Below are 17,833 nucleotides of genomic sequence, written 5' to 3' on the forward strand. Positions count from 1 at the left end.
ATTTTGAATTATTTTATTCTATTTAAAAAAAAGAAGTTTTAACCAATGATTTAACTTAATTGTGAATCTCTATATATGTTGTATTTTTAATATAAAGGGCTTAATTAGTTTCCAAAATGAAAGTGTCATCATTTCAAGGGGAAAATCGAATTAATGTAATGATAAAATTACTTTTCCTCTGGCTTTGTTCCCCAATATTTTTCATCACGTCAAAAAAAAAGTGTTAGATAAAAAACATCTCTTTGGCGAAGACTCATGTTTTTTCTGTGATCTAGTTTTTCTAACCTTACTTTATATAGCTGTATCAACCAGCCGCCTGCTGTTCGATTTATTTAGTTTTGTTACTACGAGAATGGCTTCCAGCGAGGGGAAACCAGAAATGCAACAAATAGACTTATCAAAATTAAATATTCAGCAGTTAAATCAATTGAAACAACAGCTTGATCAGGTAGATAATATATGATAAAAAGTTTTATTATTTATTTGTGTTATAAATATTTTATTACAAGATGAATAATTATTCATTTTTTGACATATCTTTAAATCTTCTATCCTCAGTTTTCTAAATTGTGTGTTTTGTTCGTGTTTTCGTAAAACTAAACGGTTTATTTTTGATTTTCCCTCCCTCCTACTTTGCGAGAGCTATTTTTCTCTTTCACTTTATAGGCAAAAAAAAAAAATCAAAATTAAAAGAACAATTTCTTTAGTAACTGTGTTAGCAACTGACATGTAATAAATATTAACCAGAAAATAGCCAACTTGAACACATTTGTTTACTGAACATTTGATTATTCTTATTAAAGGAATAGAAGTTGTGATATTTGATTATTGGTTTGATGTTATGATTTTCTGTTAACTGTGAGCTAATTATTCTGAAAAAAAAAAACAGTTAGAAAAACGATATACAGTTTGCACTTGGTGCTATAGGTTGCCCAAATTACTTTTTTTGGGGGTCTTGTTTCGTTCCTACAGTAGCTCTTTTTAGGTAGGACTGTAGTAGTTTGTATTAGTTAAGTTGGTTACAAAAAATTTATTGTGCAATTGAAGAATAGGCCGGCCATACGCTATTTGTTCTATTCCTTTAATATGTTTTTTGCTTTTTTAGATTTTATTTTGGTGTATTCCACTCTATGTGGTATTTCTAGTTTAAAAAAAATTGTGAATTCAAGCAAAAAATACTTGATTTCGACGTCTGGGATAAGTAGGGTTAAGGAATTGTAACTTGAAATTCTAAATATTCATCATTTAATTGCAAAATCACAAGGAAAATTTTAAAATTTAAAAACAAAATTAAAAACAAGTCTTGTCAGTTGTTGAATGCAAAAGAGCCTAACTCTTCTTGCTTCTGATAAATTTGGTAGTTTGTTACCATATTCAGAGTGCTATGTATTTTGAGGGTTATTGTTCTTGATTATATTGTATTATTTATGTTGTATTAGTAACCATATCACCCAAGATAATCGCGTTTTACACTATCAAATACATATCATACTGATTAAACAGAATTATAAATAACCCATCATGAATAATTGTAAAAAGAAAAAGAATTTATTGTTTTAATGTTGACTGTGAAAAACAATTTTGTTTTATTGATTTTAAACCCAAATGTATCTGAATTTTGTGTAATAATAGTGTGGGGCCCCCAATAACTTTTGAATTTATTTTGTGCCCTTACTGACCAAATGATTGCCAACCTCTGATCTAGAACATAATACCACATGAGTCCGTGCACTTCAACTTCAGTTAACAAATTACATTAAAGAACACCATCCTACTATAAAACAATCTATTTCTCTGATCGGGCTAATATATAAAAATAATTTTTTAAATGTCAGCTATCACAAAACAGATTTTGGACTTGATGTAGAATGGCAATTTTTGCATTGTATCATGAGAGAAATACCTGTGATGGCAAAGGGTGTGAAGTGATAAATGATGCCATCTGGGTTGGTCTAGTGGTGAACGTGTCTTCCCAAATCAGCTGATTTGAAAGTTGAGAGTTCCAGTGTTCAAGTCCTAATAAAGTCAGTTATTTTTTCACGGATTTGAATACTAGATCATGGATACCATTGTTCTTTGGTGATTGGGTTTCAATTAACCACACATCTCAGGAATGGTTGGACTGAGACTGTACAAGACTACACTTCTTTTACAGTCATACATATCATCCTCATTCATTCTCTGAAGTATTATCTGAATGTTAATTACCAGAGGCTAAACAGGAAAAGGATTTTCAAAAGTTTTATTGCATCCCTATTTTTAATTTTGATGATGTTTGGTGTATGATAACTACCCATCTTGCAGTGGCCAAATAATATTTCTTTATATTTAAAAAAATTTTTCTTGAGTAAAAGACTATTTTCTAACTTGCCAACAAGTAAAAACAGCCATTTTCATCACTTTTTCCATGAACTGTAGCATTCTTAGTTTACATCAAAAAGGGCTTTTTGAAAAGAGTAAAGTAAATGTTTAAAATATTTCATTTTCAACACAAGATTTCTTCATTTCTGATTGTTGTTCTGTAGTAGAAACATTTGTGATAATTCAATTTTTGAATTGTTCACCTCTGAAATAGAATATGACGTAGATTTCAGAATGATTTTTTTTAGTTTAGTGTGTTTTCAATAACAGTATGAATTAGCAGTGAAGTTGGCACATCATTTTTAGAGATATTTTCCAAAGATGAAACTTCAAATTTAGAATCAGATTTTCAGATTTTATCCATGTGACATTTACATAAAACATTCAAAGTCTGGTTTGCACAAGAAAGTTCTCTCATCAAAACAATTTTAGCTGCTTGCCATTTAGGTTTCATTATATTTTTATAATCTTTAACAAAAAATTTCTTACCTTTCTTGGATAAACTTGCTTATTTCTTTTGAAAAACTAACCTCACGAAGACTGTTTACTACCAGTAGTTTCAACTGCAATGTAGTTCGAAAATATCAATTTTGCTGCCTCATCCTCAATATGTAATTTATTGACTGTAGAATTCAATAAATACTAATTTAATATGTGTGTGATATGTGTTAATATCTTAAATAATTGCTTTTAATAATAATATGTTGTACAAAGTGCTGAAGTATGTGTGTATATCAAAACATTGACATAATCCAATTGACAATCATAATAATAAATGCTATACATATGCACATACTTATTTATTGGTATCTAGCAGGTGTGGCATTTTGGTGCGAAATACAAACTCAATATATTACATTAACTTTACTGATTAGATTATAGATCATGTTAGTTATCACCTCACATCCTTATACACCTGCTGTTGCAAATAAGAAACCAAATATTAAATAATTCCCTCAAATGTTCAACAAGCATTGTAAGTATTATATTTTTGGCAACCCTTTTAGCCAATTTGGTATTTTTAAATATAAATTGGGAATATTGTATCTGAATTATGTTAAAACTTGTAAGCCTAGAAGTTTTAACATAACTTCTAGGCTTTTTTTTTTACTAAATGTGTTTTTAAGATGAAGTAGTTTATTCAGCCTAGAAGTTATGTTAAATACTTATTTTTTTAAATATTAGAAGAATGTTTTGATTGATCATAAAAAAGTTTTAGTTTAGATGATGTAGACTAAATTGTATGATGATATACCACTATTAAAAACAAAAATATAACCAAATTTAGTTCGACTTCTTATTTTAAATATATTTGTTCCGAAGATATTGCCTATTTTTGTAATTCTGTATTTTTCTATTTGAATATATTCCATGGGCTTTGGTTTCAATAATTCCTGACTAACAGCCTGTTTTGTAATTGTTATATAAAAATAGTCTTTGTTTCATAAGACTACTTATTTAGGAGACTAAATAGTGAATACCAACCTGTTTGTTAATCTATAGAAGATTAATTGTGGTAAATTTAATTTTGTCTTGTTTGATGATCTTTACTGGAACTTATGTTATAATAGTTTTTTATTTTTTTTTTTTAGGAGCTTAATTTCTTTCAAGATTCACTTCAATCTTTAAAAATGGCCCAAAATAAACTTCAGGACTCTAAAGAAGTTTTGGAAAAAGTCACTCCAGAATCAAAAGGATCTGATGTTATGGTACCATTAACAGGATCTGTATCCTTTGTTGTTCATAGTTTTATTTGAGTTAATTAAGGTATAGTCTTTGCAGCAAGATAGGTCAATGATTCTTTATACTTATTCACAGTTAAAAACAGGTACAGTAGTGTGTAAATTGTTTGAACAGTATGTTATTTAATAAAAAGTAATTTTTTTTTAGAAAAAAGATCATAACTGTACAATTTGTGAATATCTAGTTTTTAATATCTCCTTTATTCGTAATGATTTCTTTTGGTGAGTTATTGATTTAAATTCATTTATTAGTTTTTTCTATTAATTTTATGAATATATTTGTTCGAGGCTTCACATTCACGATATGGCATTGATTCAACAAGTGTAGTACACTTTTTCTTTTCATCATGAAACTATACTGATATTGCTTTAATGAGGTCAATTTTTGTTGTATAATTCATTTTTGAGAAGTGATTTTTGACTTGCCCAAAGATTTTCAATTTGGTTTAAGTCTAGAGAGTTACCTGGCCACAGGAGCACTTTAGGGTGAATCCATTGTCATGGGTGTGATATTTTCACAAGGATTTGCTCTTTCTAGAATTAAATAACAATACTTAACTTTCAGAAATTTGAAGAACATGAGAAGTCAATAGTATAAATATATTCACTTAATTTTTTTAAAGTTATTCCTTTTAAATTGTCCTGATATCCTAAGTATACTGTTTTGTCATGGGTGTGACAAAAACTGGACAGCTCACACCATTTGCATTCTTACTGTTGTAAAAATCTGTGAATTTAATGGATTTTAATCTGTTAACTAGTAATAATGTGAAAAATCATTCTACAGTGATCATGTTCCATGGAAAGAATACTAACTAACTGTCCAAAATAAATACGAGAGGTTTTTAAATAAAAGAGGTTCTTTTCTGTCATGGGTATGACATATTTTTGTCACGGGTGTGACACTGTCCAATTTTAACAACAATGTTTGTTATTTTCAGGAGTTGCTGAGAGTTATTTATTAATATGCTTCATTAAATGAATAAAAACTGCTAAATAGGTGTAGTTATATTTAATTTTGTGAAATATAACATAGATCTAGTTTAAAACTACAGAAACATCAATCTACATTACACTGTGACAGATCCATACAGGCTGTTATGGTGGAAGCAGCCCTTAATGTACCACCCCTGAAGCCCTGAATGATGGTTCAGGTAGCTTCATAACAATATCACTTGCAGACACAAGACTGTTGTCCTTTTGTTGTGGAAAGAAGAAAATACAAGAATCTCTTTTCTTCCGTAAGAAATAGTTTTTTTTTTTTTTAGTTTCTTTTCATAGTTTCTTTTCCTACAATTTGGCCAACAAAGTATTTTTTTGATCTCATACCTGCAAATTTAAGCAGAACAAAGCCATTGATTTCTAATTTGCATGTGTAAAATGTATTAGATTCTCCTTGATCTGAATTATTAGAATTCAGTTTTGTTCTAGATTCAGTATTTGAATCTGTGTAGATGTCCATCTTGCTTTTGAAAATTTGGCGTCTTTCAAATTTTGAGCTACTATTTTGCCGAGCAACTAAACTGTCAAGAGTCTTTAAACATATGCTTTAAACATGCTTTTACTGAAGAGTTGGGATTGGCCTTACATTTTCCCACCTCTTTTCCAGCATTTCTCTACTTTTGGTTATTTTTTCTGATGATACAAAAACAACTTGAACTCTTTCAACAAATTTAGCACGTTCAAAGAAATCTTCAGCAGAATTCACAGTAAATTCCCTTGTCCTTATGTCATTCCACACCAATCTATGCACCCGCCAATTCCATCTACTGCCCTCTTTCCAAGCGATGTTTTTTTTTTTTTCTTTTTGTCTTCAGTCATTTGACTGGTTTGATGCAGCTCTCCAAGATTCCCTATCTAGTGCTAGTCGTTTCATTTCATTATACCCTCTACATCCTACATCCCTAACAATTTGTTTTACATATTCCAAACGTGGCCTGCCTACACAATTTTTCCCTTCTACCTGTCCTTCCAATATTAAAGCAACTATTCCGGGATGCCTTAGTATGTGGCCTATAAGTCTGTCTCTTCTTTTAACTATATTTTCCAAATGCTTCTTTCTTCATCTATTTGTCGCAATACCTCTTCATTTGTCACTTTATCCACCCATCTGATTTTTAACATTCTCCTATAGCACCACATTTCAAAAGCTTCTAATCTTTTCTTCTCAGATACTCCGATTGTCCAAGTTTCACTTGTATATAAAGCAACACTCCAAACATATACTTTCAAAAATCTTTTCCTGACATTTAAATTCATTTTTGATGTAAACAAATTATATTTCTTACTGAAGGCTCGTTTTGCTTGTGCAATTCGGCATTTTATATCGCTCCTGCTTCGTCCATCTTTAGTAATTCTACTTCCCAAATAACAAAATTCTTCTACCTCCATAATCTTTTCTCCTCCTATTTTCACATTCAGTGGTCATTTCTACTACATTTCATTACTTTTGTTTTGTTCTTGTTTATTTTCATGCGATAGTTCTTGCGTAGGACTTCATCTATGCCGTTCATTGTTTCTTCTAAATCCTTTTTACTCTCGGCTAGAATTACTATATCATCAGCAAATCGTAGCATCTTTATTTTTTCACCTTTTACTGTTACTCCGAATCTAAATTGTTCTTTAACATCATTAACTGCAAGTTCCATGTAAAGATTAAAAAGTAACGGAGATAGGGAACATCCTTGTCAGACTCCCTTTCTTATTACGGCTTCTTTCTTATGTTCTTCAATTATTACTGTTGCTCTTTGGTTCCTGTACATGTTAGCAATTGTTCTATACCTTGTCCCTATACTTTTCCTGAAACCAAATTGGTCTTCTCCTAACACTTCCTCCACTCTCCTCTAAATTCTTCTGTATAGAATTCTAATTAAGATTTTTGATGCATGACTAGTTAAACTAATTGTTCTGTATTCTTCACATTTATCTGCCCCTGCTTTCTTTGGTACCATTACTATAACACTTTTTTTGAAGTCTGACGGAAATTCTCCTTTTTCATAAATATTACACACCAGTTTGTATAATCTATCAATCGCTTCCTCACCTGCACTGCACAGTAATTCTACAGGTATTCCGTCTATTCCAGGAGCCTTTCTGCCATTTAAATCTTTTAATGCTCTCTTAAATTCAGATCTCAGTATTGTTTCTCCCATTTCATCCTCCTCAACTTCCTCTTCTTCCTCTATAACACCATTTTCTAATTCATTTCCTCCGTATAACTCTTCAATATATTCCACCCATCTATCGACTTTACCTTTCGTATTATATATTGGTGTACCATCTTTGTTTAACACATTAATAGATTTTAATTTATGTACCCCAAAATTTTCCTTAACTTTCTTGTATGCTCCGTCTATTTTACCAATGTTCATTTCTCTTTCCACTTCTGAACACTTTTCTTTAATCCACTCTTCTTTCACCAGTTTGCACTTCCTTTTTATAGCATTTCTTAATTGCCGATAGTTCCTTTTACTTTCTTCATCACTAGCATTCTTATATTTTCTACGTTCATCCATCAGCTGCAATATATCGTCTGAAACCCAAGGTTTTCTACCAGTTCTCTTTATTCCGCCTACGTTTGCTTCTGCTGATTTAAGAATTTCCTTTTTAACATTCTCCCATTCTTCTTCTACATTTTCTACCTTATCTTTTTTACTCAGACCTCCTGAGATGTCCTCTTCAAAAATCTTCTTTACTTCCTCTTCCTCAAGCTTCTCTAAATTCCACCGATTCATCTGACACCTTTTCTTCAGGTTTTTAAACCCCAGTCTACATTTCATTATCACCAAATTATGGTCCATGCGATGTAGAAAAGAATATCCATTGTCTTTGTTTACGCCATTGCGTAAAGTAGCTTTTAATCCAATAAATTCAAAGTTAGGGTTGGGTCTTGTAGTTGTTACAGGCTTGGTAAATCTATTGTGCACTTCCGTAGGGGTTGTCATAGAATAGATTGTTTTGGTCTATTGTTTTCGTTTTCGACTCGTGGCGCCAGTCTGACTGACTGTTGTGTCATCTTTAGTGTCAGTGTATTCATATCACGCATTATTTATTGCTATTTCTTTCCCACATGTTTTTCTCTAATCGTTCTCATACTAACACTTTCACACACACATACACACACACTCCTGTCCATTGCTTAGTTTGCTTCCCCTCACTACGGCACCTTTTGTTCATTCCAGTTCTTTCACACACACTTCCCTATTATATATTCTTATGTCATTGTGACTGAACTTAATATGTTAATTTTTTTTTAAAGGAGCAGAAAAAAATGGGTGAAAAGTTACCAAAAACAGGTAAAGGATGAATTATTTTAATTAAATTTGAATGCCAATGTTATATATGCACATGAGTTCAATTAATGGCAAGTGTCTTATAAATTATTGATCTGAGATGGTACAAAACTAATTGCTGAAATATATTAAAAAAATTCTGTTATGAGACTGAATATATGCATATAAAAAAAAAGTAATATTAATAAAAATCATTGAACTCTAATTACAATTTGCAAACTGATTTCATGTAATTATTTGAATAAACAAAATATGAGTGAATTGTATTTATGAGAGATTACACCTAAAAATTGGGCTTCCAGTTATTGTAATGTAATTAAAAAAAAATATCTACTCAGAAGTCATGTCTTGTTTTTTATCATAGTTTCTACAAAAAAATTCTTATTCTAAGTGTATTTTTTTGTGATAAGGTTGTAAAAAAATTTATATTATAATTTAAATTTATTATTACTAGTTCTGTTTTCTGTACTTGTTTAATTATGTTAAGTGAATTAAAAGCTCTATTTTTCTTGAATAAGAAATTAAGATGTATGTACCTGGGACAATAGCAGACAGTGAAAATGTTATTATCGATGTTGGAACTGGTTACTATTTACAAAAGGTAATATAATAAAATAATACACTAAAATATAATACTATTGTTTATGGTATATTATATACATACTACTCAAAAAAGAAATCTTACTGGTGTTTGAGAAAAAAGAAAGTAAGGATACTTTTATAATAGTTTTCCTTCATTTAAAACATTCATTTTAACAGGATTAATATAACAAGGTGTAATCTTAATTATTATTCATGAATGTTTTACCCCAACTTTGTGTGTATATTCATATGAATTTTTCATAAATTTCTTCCTTCTTTTTTAATTCTAGGAAAATTAAAAACATGTAATACATTTATTATAAATAAAATGTATATATAAAACTGTAGATAAGGAAGCTTGGAGAGCTGCATCAAACTAGTCAAATGACTGAAGACAAAAAAAAAAAATATATATATATATATATGTGTGTGTATGTTACATAGTATTTTCCTTATATGCTAATGGGGTCGTTCAGTAATTAAAGAGACTAATTTATGACTGTATACAAATTATTATGTATTCAAAAATAGTGAAACTAACACTACTTTTCAGCATAATCCTAGGTGACATTTGGGCACTTGTTTTCTTTTTCTGTATGCGTTCTTTATTCCAGTAGTAAAGAAGTTTTCACCTTTGTATTTGAACCATTCTTCTATTGCATTCTTTACTTGTTCATTATCATTGAATTTGGTGAAATATAAAAATTCTATAGCTTTCCTTTGTCTTTTGAACTGTACAGAAATGAACATTATCATTCAGAAGAATTATGCCTTTTGAGAGAAAACCAGGATATTTCCTCCTTATTGTGGCTTTCACTTTATTTTCTAGCATGTCACACTATTATTCATTGATAATTGATAATTATATCTTGTTCTTCCAAGTTATTGCAAAAAAAAAGGCCTAGATAGTCCAAAAACACTGTTTGCATCACTTTACCTGCTGATATGTAGGTTTTTGAATTATTTTCCTGGTAGGTAAACTCAGATGTTTCCATCATAGTCTTAATGACTATCAGATATTCATAGTCTAACGTTTGGATTCCTGCTGAAAATGATGAATGCCAAGTTTCAACACAAGTTGTTTTGTGATTTAAAATGTATTACCTTCCGTTAAAAAATCATTACTTAGTTCCTTATTAATGTAAATTTGGGTACCTTTTTTTATCTAAAGTGAACATCTTAGAACTCGCCTTGAACATGTTTTGTGTTAATTCAACTTATCTTTGTTAAGGGAATGAATAGTGTCAATACTTGCACTACATATTGTAGCAATTTAAAATTTTTTTATGTATCTACCCTTGTTAATAAGATCATTTTCCAAAGCATCAGTTGAAACTTCCACCAGCCTTCTGTTGTGATAAAAAACAGTGATGCTTGTTTTGCTATATTTAAACTGTCCAATCAGTTTATAATGATTAATATATATTTTGACCTACTGTTGTAACATCTGCGAGTGAATTTTGGCCTGTTTTAAAATCTTATCACAGCACAATACATATTTTAAGCAGAGCCGACATTTTGAAATTAAAACAAAAGAGGCTATGATAATGGATATTTTTTTTGAACAGCTGATATTTCCTATATTAGAAATACCAACTTGAAAGTCTGGCAGTTTCAGTTATTTTATTAAATAACTTTAACACTGTTTAATTATTGAAAGACTGATATATATCAATAAATTTGTTAAAACTTAAATATTCTTATGTACACTGTTTCATTTATGATTAAATTTAATTTTAAAACTGTATTAAAAGATTTAAATGGCAGAAAGGCTCCTGGAATAGACGGAATACCTCTAGAATTACTGCGCAGTGCAGGTGAGGAAGCGATTGATAGATTATACAAACTGGTGTGTAATATTTATGAAAATGAGGAATTTCCATCAGACTTCAAAAAAAGTGTTATAGTTATGATACCAAAGAAAGCAGGGGCAGATAAATGTGAAGAATACAGAACAATTAGTTTAACTAGTCATGCATCAAAAATCTTAACTAGAATTTTATACAGAAGAATTGAGAGGAGAGTGGAAGAAGTGTTAGGAGAAGACCAATTTGGTTTCAGGAAAAGTATAGGAACAAGGGAAGCAATTTTAGGCCTCAGATTAATAGTAGAAGGAAGATTAAAGAAAAACAAACCAACATACTTGGCGTTTATAGACCTAGAAAAGGCTTTCGATAACGTAGACTGGAATAAAATGTTCAGCATTTTAAAAAAATTAGGGTTCACATACAGAGATAGAAGAACAATTGCTAACATGTACAGGAACCAAACAGCAACAATAACAATTGAAGAACATAAGAAAGAAGCCCTAATAAGAAAGGGAGTCCGACAAGGATGTTCCCTATCTCCGTTACTTTTTAATCTTTACATGGAACTAGCAGTTAATGATGTTAAAGAACAATTTAGATTCGGAGTAACAGTACAAGGTGAAAAGATAAAGATGCTACGATTTGCTGATGATATAGTAATTCTAGCCGAGAGTAAAAAGGATTTAGAAGAAACAATGAACGGCATAGATGAAGTCCTACGCAAGAACTATCGCATGAAAATAAACAAGAACAAAACAAAAGTAATGAAATGTAGTAGAAATAACAAAGATGGACCGCTGAATGTGAAAATAGGAGGAGAAAAGATTATGGAGGTAGAAGAATTTTGTTATTTGGGAAGTAAAATTACTAAAGATGGACGAAGCAGGAGCGATATAAAATGCCGAATAGCACAAGCTAAACGAGCCTTCATTAAGAAATATAATTTGTTTACATCAAAAATTAATTTAAATGTCAGGAAAAGATTTTTGAAAGTGTATGTTTGGAGTGTCGCTTTATATGGAAGTGAAACTTGGACAATCGGAGTATCTGAGAAGAAAAGATTAGAAGCTTTTGAAATGTGGTGCTATAGGAGAATGTTAAAAATCAGATGGGTGGATAAAGTGACAAATGAAGAGGTATTGCGGCAAATAGATGAAGAAAGAAGCATTTGGAAAAATATAGTTAAAAGAAGAGACAGACTTATAGGCCACATACTAAGGCATCCTGGAATAGTCGCTTTAATATTGGAAGGACAGGTAGAAGGGAAAAATTGTGTAGGCAGACCACGTTTGGAGTATGTAAAACAAATTGTTGGGGATGTAGGATGTAGAGGGTATACTGAAATGAAACGACTAGCACTAGATAGGGAATCTTGGAGAGCTGCATCAAACCAGTCAAATGACTGAAGACAAAAAAAAAAAATTATTGATTTGTTTCTGTAGTTGTGAAAATTAAATTTTTCCACAAAGAACAAAAAAGTCTTATTTTTATAAACTGGTAATTTTATTGTCAAGAAAGAAAGATAAAATAAATTATATATAAACAATTTATGTTCTAGATCTTATCTTCTTCAATGCATTATCATATTGTCTGATCAATACTGATTAAAGATTACATAGTGTTGCATTAAAGCACATTCTCTTCTGAGTTGACATCTTATATTCACTTGTTTATAAAAGGAAACAATTCATAAATTCCAAAAGAAAAAAAGGTAAGGGTGATATTAGAATGAAACAAATGAAAGAGGTATTTAATAATAGCTTCAGGAATGTCTTAAATTTTTTTATGAAATTAGTTAAAGTGTTAGCTCTTAAATAAATTACTCTGAGGGGGCAGTATATTGTAAATTTATAAAATAAATTATTTCAGAAAGTTTGGAAGCCAAGTGTATAAGTAGTGGTGAAAGATTACTCTAGTTTATATTATATTTTTCTCATATCAATGTATCATTTTTATTATTATTAGTTTATTTAATTTTTTACTATATATGTGTGTATTGATTTTTTTTCTGTTCATCAGGATATTGATGGAGCAAAAGACTATTTCAAAAGGAAAGTTACTTTTGTTACCGAACAGATGGAAAAAATCCAAGCTGTGGGAATGGAGAAAAGTAAAATTAGAGAAGGTAATTTAATCTTAAATATTGTTTTTTTTTATATCATTCTATTGAGTATATTACTTTTTGTTTGTATAAATTTAAATTTGTTTTTAATTATTCAGTTTATTTTTAGGTATTCATTCTAAATTCTACAAGAATTTTGTTGAGGAGGGATTATTTCCATTGCAGCATGAATATTTTCTTATTACTTTATTTTATCTAGTGTATTTTTGTGTTTTCACTAAAGAAGGTTGGAAGTCGTTAAGTGTGTGTGATAGTAACATATATTATGGACTTTTAATTTTTTTTTGTATGGGATTGCTGTTGCTCACAGTTTCCAATTTTTGTAGTCTATTGCCTATTCACCATTCACTCCTTTTTGTAAGGCAGTTTCCAAAAATCATTCCACCTCCTAATAATTATAAGCCTGGCTGGCTTCAAATCTTTTCATGCTTAGATGTGTAATGCTACTAACTAAACTGAAAAGAAAATATCAAAATTAGATGTCAAAACTGACAGCAAGGCCAGACAGCAGGTGATAAGATAGTTATAGTCCGTGGTAGCATTATCTTTAGAGTCATAATTAGACAATCAGTTCTATCTTAAGCATTATGGAGAATACTTTGGATGTTAGCAAGACAACTATTTTTTTTTTTTTAATATAATAGATTAGAAAAGAGAAGTTGTAAAAAGAAATTTCTAGTTCAATGTTAAAGTACATTTCAAAGTACAAAACATGTTTAAAATTACTTTTCTATTGGTTTTGTTGGACCTGGCTTGACATGAATATTACTGTTTAGTGAATTGGACATAACAGATTATATGGTATTTGATTGGAGCAGTTATTTAGATAGTATATATTGTATTATAATAGCATGAGAATGCATGTGCATTCTCTTTCCTTCGTGTTGAAGGAGAGAGAAAACTATTGAAAAGAGGAGTATAGTAAAAGCAGCAATGTAATTGAAAAGCACATTATTAAAGGTAGCTGGGTGTTTGGTGGATTGGTCATAAACAATGTTTCCTAGTGCTAGCTGTAACATGAGGTTGTAAAAGTGACTCCTGTTCTGAAATGTTGTAAGCTTGCAGGAATAGTTGTAATATGTGACTACTGGAAGAATTATAATTAACAGTCTTCAGTTCAAAGGATTTTCCCAACTTTATATTTTGTGATGCAGGAGTGCACGCACTTATACACACATTGAAATGTGATGGTAAAATTTTGAAGTGGAAATGTGATGCAATAAGGTAACAGCAAGCACTATCTCTATCCAATTAGTTAGTTTTTATATCCAGTATGCAAAATTCTAAAGAAAAGATTCTAAAATTGTTGTTAAGATTGGATACATTACTTATTCAGGACTGTTGGAGTAGATATTTAATGTAGTAGGCATGCATTATGCACAGCAACATGAAACATTGATCATGTTGATAATATTAATGCAAGTCGTATGACAGTCATATGTTTTGCAATACTTGTTTTTTATGGTTCCTTATATTTTAAAATTATGAGGCTAATATAAGCAAATAAGAACAAATTTGAAGGTGTAAGACTATAATTGTTCATTTCTTAGGCCTATCTCTTGCTTGCCCAAACTACATCTTCATAAGTTCTTGACAGCATAATTTATTTCTTATGAAGTGTCCATATTTTTCATCTTTCTCTCTTTAATCTGTTTTGTTGACAATTAACCAGTTTAATAGTTTCCATTACTTACTTTTTAATTCTGTTTATTAATTTCTCACCAACCATTCATTTTTAAGATTTTTGCCTCGGCTAATTTGATTTTCTTTGTGAAGCATATTTCTAATACAGTTTAACTGTTTTTATTACTGACCTGTATGTTCTTTTTTCTTTGAACCATTTTCCGTTTAAGTTTTAGTCATGTCTGTATTCTGTGGATGATTTCCATTTACGTAGATATTAATATAAAAGCATAAAGAAAGCACTTAGTTCTTTGTTCTAGGTAGGTAATTCCCAAAGTGGTTGAATACCCATCTCAAATAATTTCCTACCTTGAGGTGTTAATTAATTAATTATACTCTGTAGTAGATATAATAGCAGTTGTATTATTGAAATCTTGCTGCTTTAGAAACAAGTTGTTATTCTAATTTGATAATTATCTTTATGTTGTGATGAATTTTGTAGTATTTAATTTTTTGTTGCAGCTGTAATAGATGTAATGGATACAAAACTTCAAGCTCAGCTTGCTGCTCAGAAGCAAGTACAAGCACAATAAATTTATTATTAATGGATTTTTTATTTATTTATCAAATATACTATTAATACTTGCACACTTATTGTCTTTTTTTATTATGATTTCATTTTGTTATAATTTACTATATTTCTTACTGATTCGTATTTATTAATAAATATATTTTTTAAATGTGCTGTTAATTTTTTTGTTTTATTAATTATTGTGTTATTTTTATTTTTAATTTACCATAATAAAATTGATGTTAAGGATTTTCATTTGTAACCTTCTCTCTTTATTATTATGTTTAACTTATCCTTAAATATCTATTAATATTAATTTTTATTATTATTAATTTATCTCAAGAAGTTTGAACACTTGTCCATGGAATACAATATGGTTGGTAACTTTTATATTAATTTGGATTTGGAACTTTTTGTTAGGATGAAAGGAAGAGATATTGTCACATACTTTGATGGATTGGTAGTCTTGTTTTTTTTTTTAACTGTAGTATATATATATAATAAAAAGAAGGAACTACGTGTTTAAAAGTAATTTATTTTTTGTTTTCTTATGTAGTTTTGAGCCTCTCACACATTCTCTCACCAAATTAATTAAACTTGGATATCTTGTATCCATCACCAACTTCATTTTCCTTTTTATGATATAATTGGTTATTATATTATAAGGTTCAGTTGTTTTAGATTTATTCATCAACATGGTTGTCTCTTCATATTCTGTACAGAAGCTTCTACTTTTCTTGTATGCTAATTGTTTTCATCTGCAATCTTTTTGCAAGTTTTTGTAGGTTGTTTTGTCAGTCTATTCCATTTCTTTTTAAAATACAATATTATGTTAAATATTTTACTTTAAAAATTTTTTTTATAGTCTGTTTCAGTACATATTAATTTCTGTAAGGGGAGTGTTTCTCCATACTAATGTTAGGAACATAATTTTAGTATACACGATTTTGCCATTCAACTTCTGTTAGTGTTTATCAGAACTTTTTTAAAACATGTGGCCTGAAGATTTGAAAATATTAGTATAAATAATTTTTTTTATACAGCTTGTTCAAAGATTTAATAATTTTTAATATTTTATAAAATTTTTAGATATAGTTCAATCAAAAAATCATCTGGTGTTGCACTTTCATACCAATAATACATAAAAATATTATCAAATTATCTGTAGTCATTTTTGAGATTATTATAGTGTATGTAATATCTGAAGGGAGATCAGTAGTGCACGGTGGCATCCCCTCCACTGCGCTTAACATCACTTAGCGACTTCTCATAACAGCAGCCAAAGTAGTGTATTCCAAAAGTCACATCCATTAATTTGCAATCACTTGCAACATATCCATGATTAATCTTTTGTTCAAGATGTATATTATAAAGTTATTTATTTATTTCTTGATAGTATATGGTTTTTTTCTTAAATAAGATTTTGTCATAAATAAACAGAAACAAATATAATACAAAAGTGTATGAAATGAGTTATTTATTTATTATAGGCCATAATAGTTATGATTTCCTTTGACAGGGCATAGTTATTTATGAAAATTATTTCTAAATAGTATATATGCACCAGTAACTAATATTCTTTTGAGATTTGTAGGCATACAAAACTATAAACTGAGAACATTAAATGTACATAAAAATACAAAAATAAATAGTGTTAAAGAAATGTTAGTAAAAGTAATATAATTATAATCATTATTAAATTTATTATAATAAAACTATGAATACTACAGAGTATTATATTACTAATATAATATATAGTAGCTCAAATAAATAAATTAATACAGTAGAATAAATACATAACAGATGAAATAATTAAATGAGAAATTTAAATAAATAATAGCAAAAAGAAATGAATGGTAGGATAAACACTAATAAAAAATATCAATGAAGCAATATCATTGGAGGGCTTACTTTTGTAGCAGCTGGTAGTAAGTGTTCTGCATGCAGGTTATAAGAGTAGTGTTGGCGAGGCAAGTAGAGACACCTTGTAGGCAGGACCCACCTTCAGATTTTACATACACTGTAGGATATTCTTAATATCCTAAAAATATGAATTTTAATAAATTTCATAAAATAAAAGCAATTAATGAAAACATTAATTTTCCACAATCATAGTCATACATATAAGTTATTGTACATGATTATATTTATTACATAGGAATGTAATAATAATAATAATAATATACTTTTAGTTTACTTCTGCATAATTTCCTCTCTGTGGTTTTTTTGTAATCCAATTTCTTTTTCTTCAGCATTTAGTCACTACACAATTATTACCATAAATGACTATCCAGGTTTTAGCTCTGTCTCTACAGTACCTTGTAATTACTTATGCTTCCTTTATTGAAACATGACACACCTGTCATAAACTCTCAGCTCTAAAAGTTTTGTTACCTATAAAAACATTTTCTGATTTTGAAATTTGTAATTTACTATTGAATTACTAATGAGTATTTTGAATTTTTCCATGTGTACACTTTTGAAAAAGAATTGGATAAACCAGATTCTTTGAATTTAGTTTTATTTCTGCTATAATAAGTTTGGGAATGTTAAATTTGTATTTATGTGACCTCTTCATTCTTATATAAGATATTTTTATTTATATCAGGTGTTGGTTTAATTAAATAAAATGAATATTTTATTCTGGTCGATACATAATAATACATTATGTAAATCACATCAGAAATGGGTGGATATGTTATTACAGTTGTAAAAAAAGGGGGCTGCTCAAG

The 17,833-nt window shown here is 29.3% G+C and overlaps 1 protein-coding gene across 1 annotated transcript; it reads left to right on the forward strand.

Annotated features, from left to right (window-relative positions):
- The first annotated feature begins 272 nt into the window (after positions 1-272).
- On the forward strand, positions 273-15,356 carry LOC142329823 (prefoldin subunit 5-like). The gene is made up of 5 exons (XM_075374678.1): positions 273-448; positions 3,954-4,088; positions 8,922-8,996; positions 12,805-12,910; positions 15,053-15,356. The coding sequence occupies exons 1-5, from the start codon at positions 353-355 to the stop codon at positions 15,121-15,123; spliced, it is 483 nt and encodes a 160-aa protein (XP_075230793.1). The 5' UTR covers positions 273-352; the 3' UTR covers positions 15,124-15,356.
- The last annotated feature ends 2,477 nt before the right edge of the window (positions 15,357-17,833 follow it).

The sequence above is a fragment of the Lycorma delicatula genome, chromosome 9 (assembly GCF_047948215.1).
Source record: "Lycorma delicatula isolate Av1 chromosome 9, ASM4794821v1, whole genome shotgun sequence".
Taxonomy (NCBI): domain Eukaryota; kingdom Metazoa; phylum Arthropoda; class Insecta; order Hemiptera; family Fulgoridae; genus Lycorma; species Lycorma delicatula.

Bases quoted from the DNA above. Each gene is read 5' to 3' on its own strand.
- LOC142329823 (XM_075374678.1), top strand. From the start codon at position 353: ATGGCTTCCAGCGAGGGGAAACCAGAAATGCAACAAATAGACTTATCA. The intron at 4,089-8,921 runs GTATCCTTTGTT...TAAGAAATTAAG, and splicing joins TGGTACCATTAACAGGATCT to ATGTATGTACCTGGGACAAT. The intron at 12,911-15,052 runs GTAATTTAATCT...TTTTTGTTGCAG, and splicing joins GAAAAGTAAAATTAGAGAAG to CTGTAATAGATGTAATGGAT.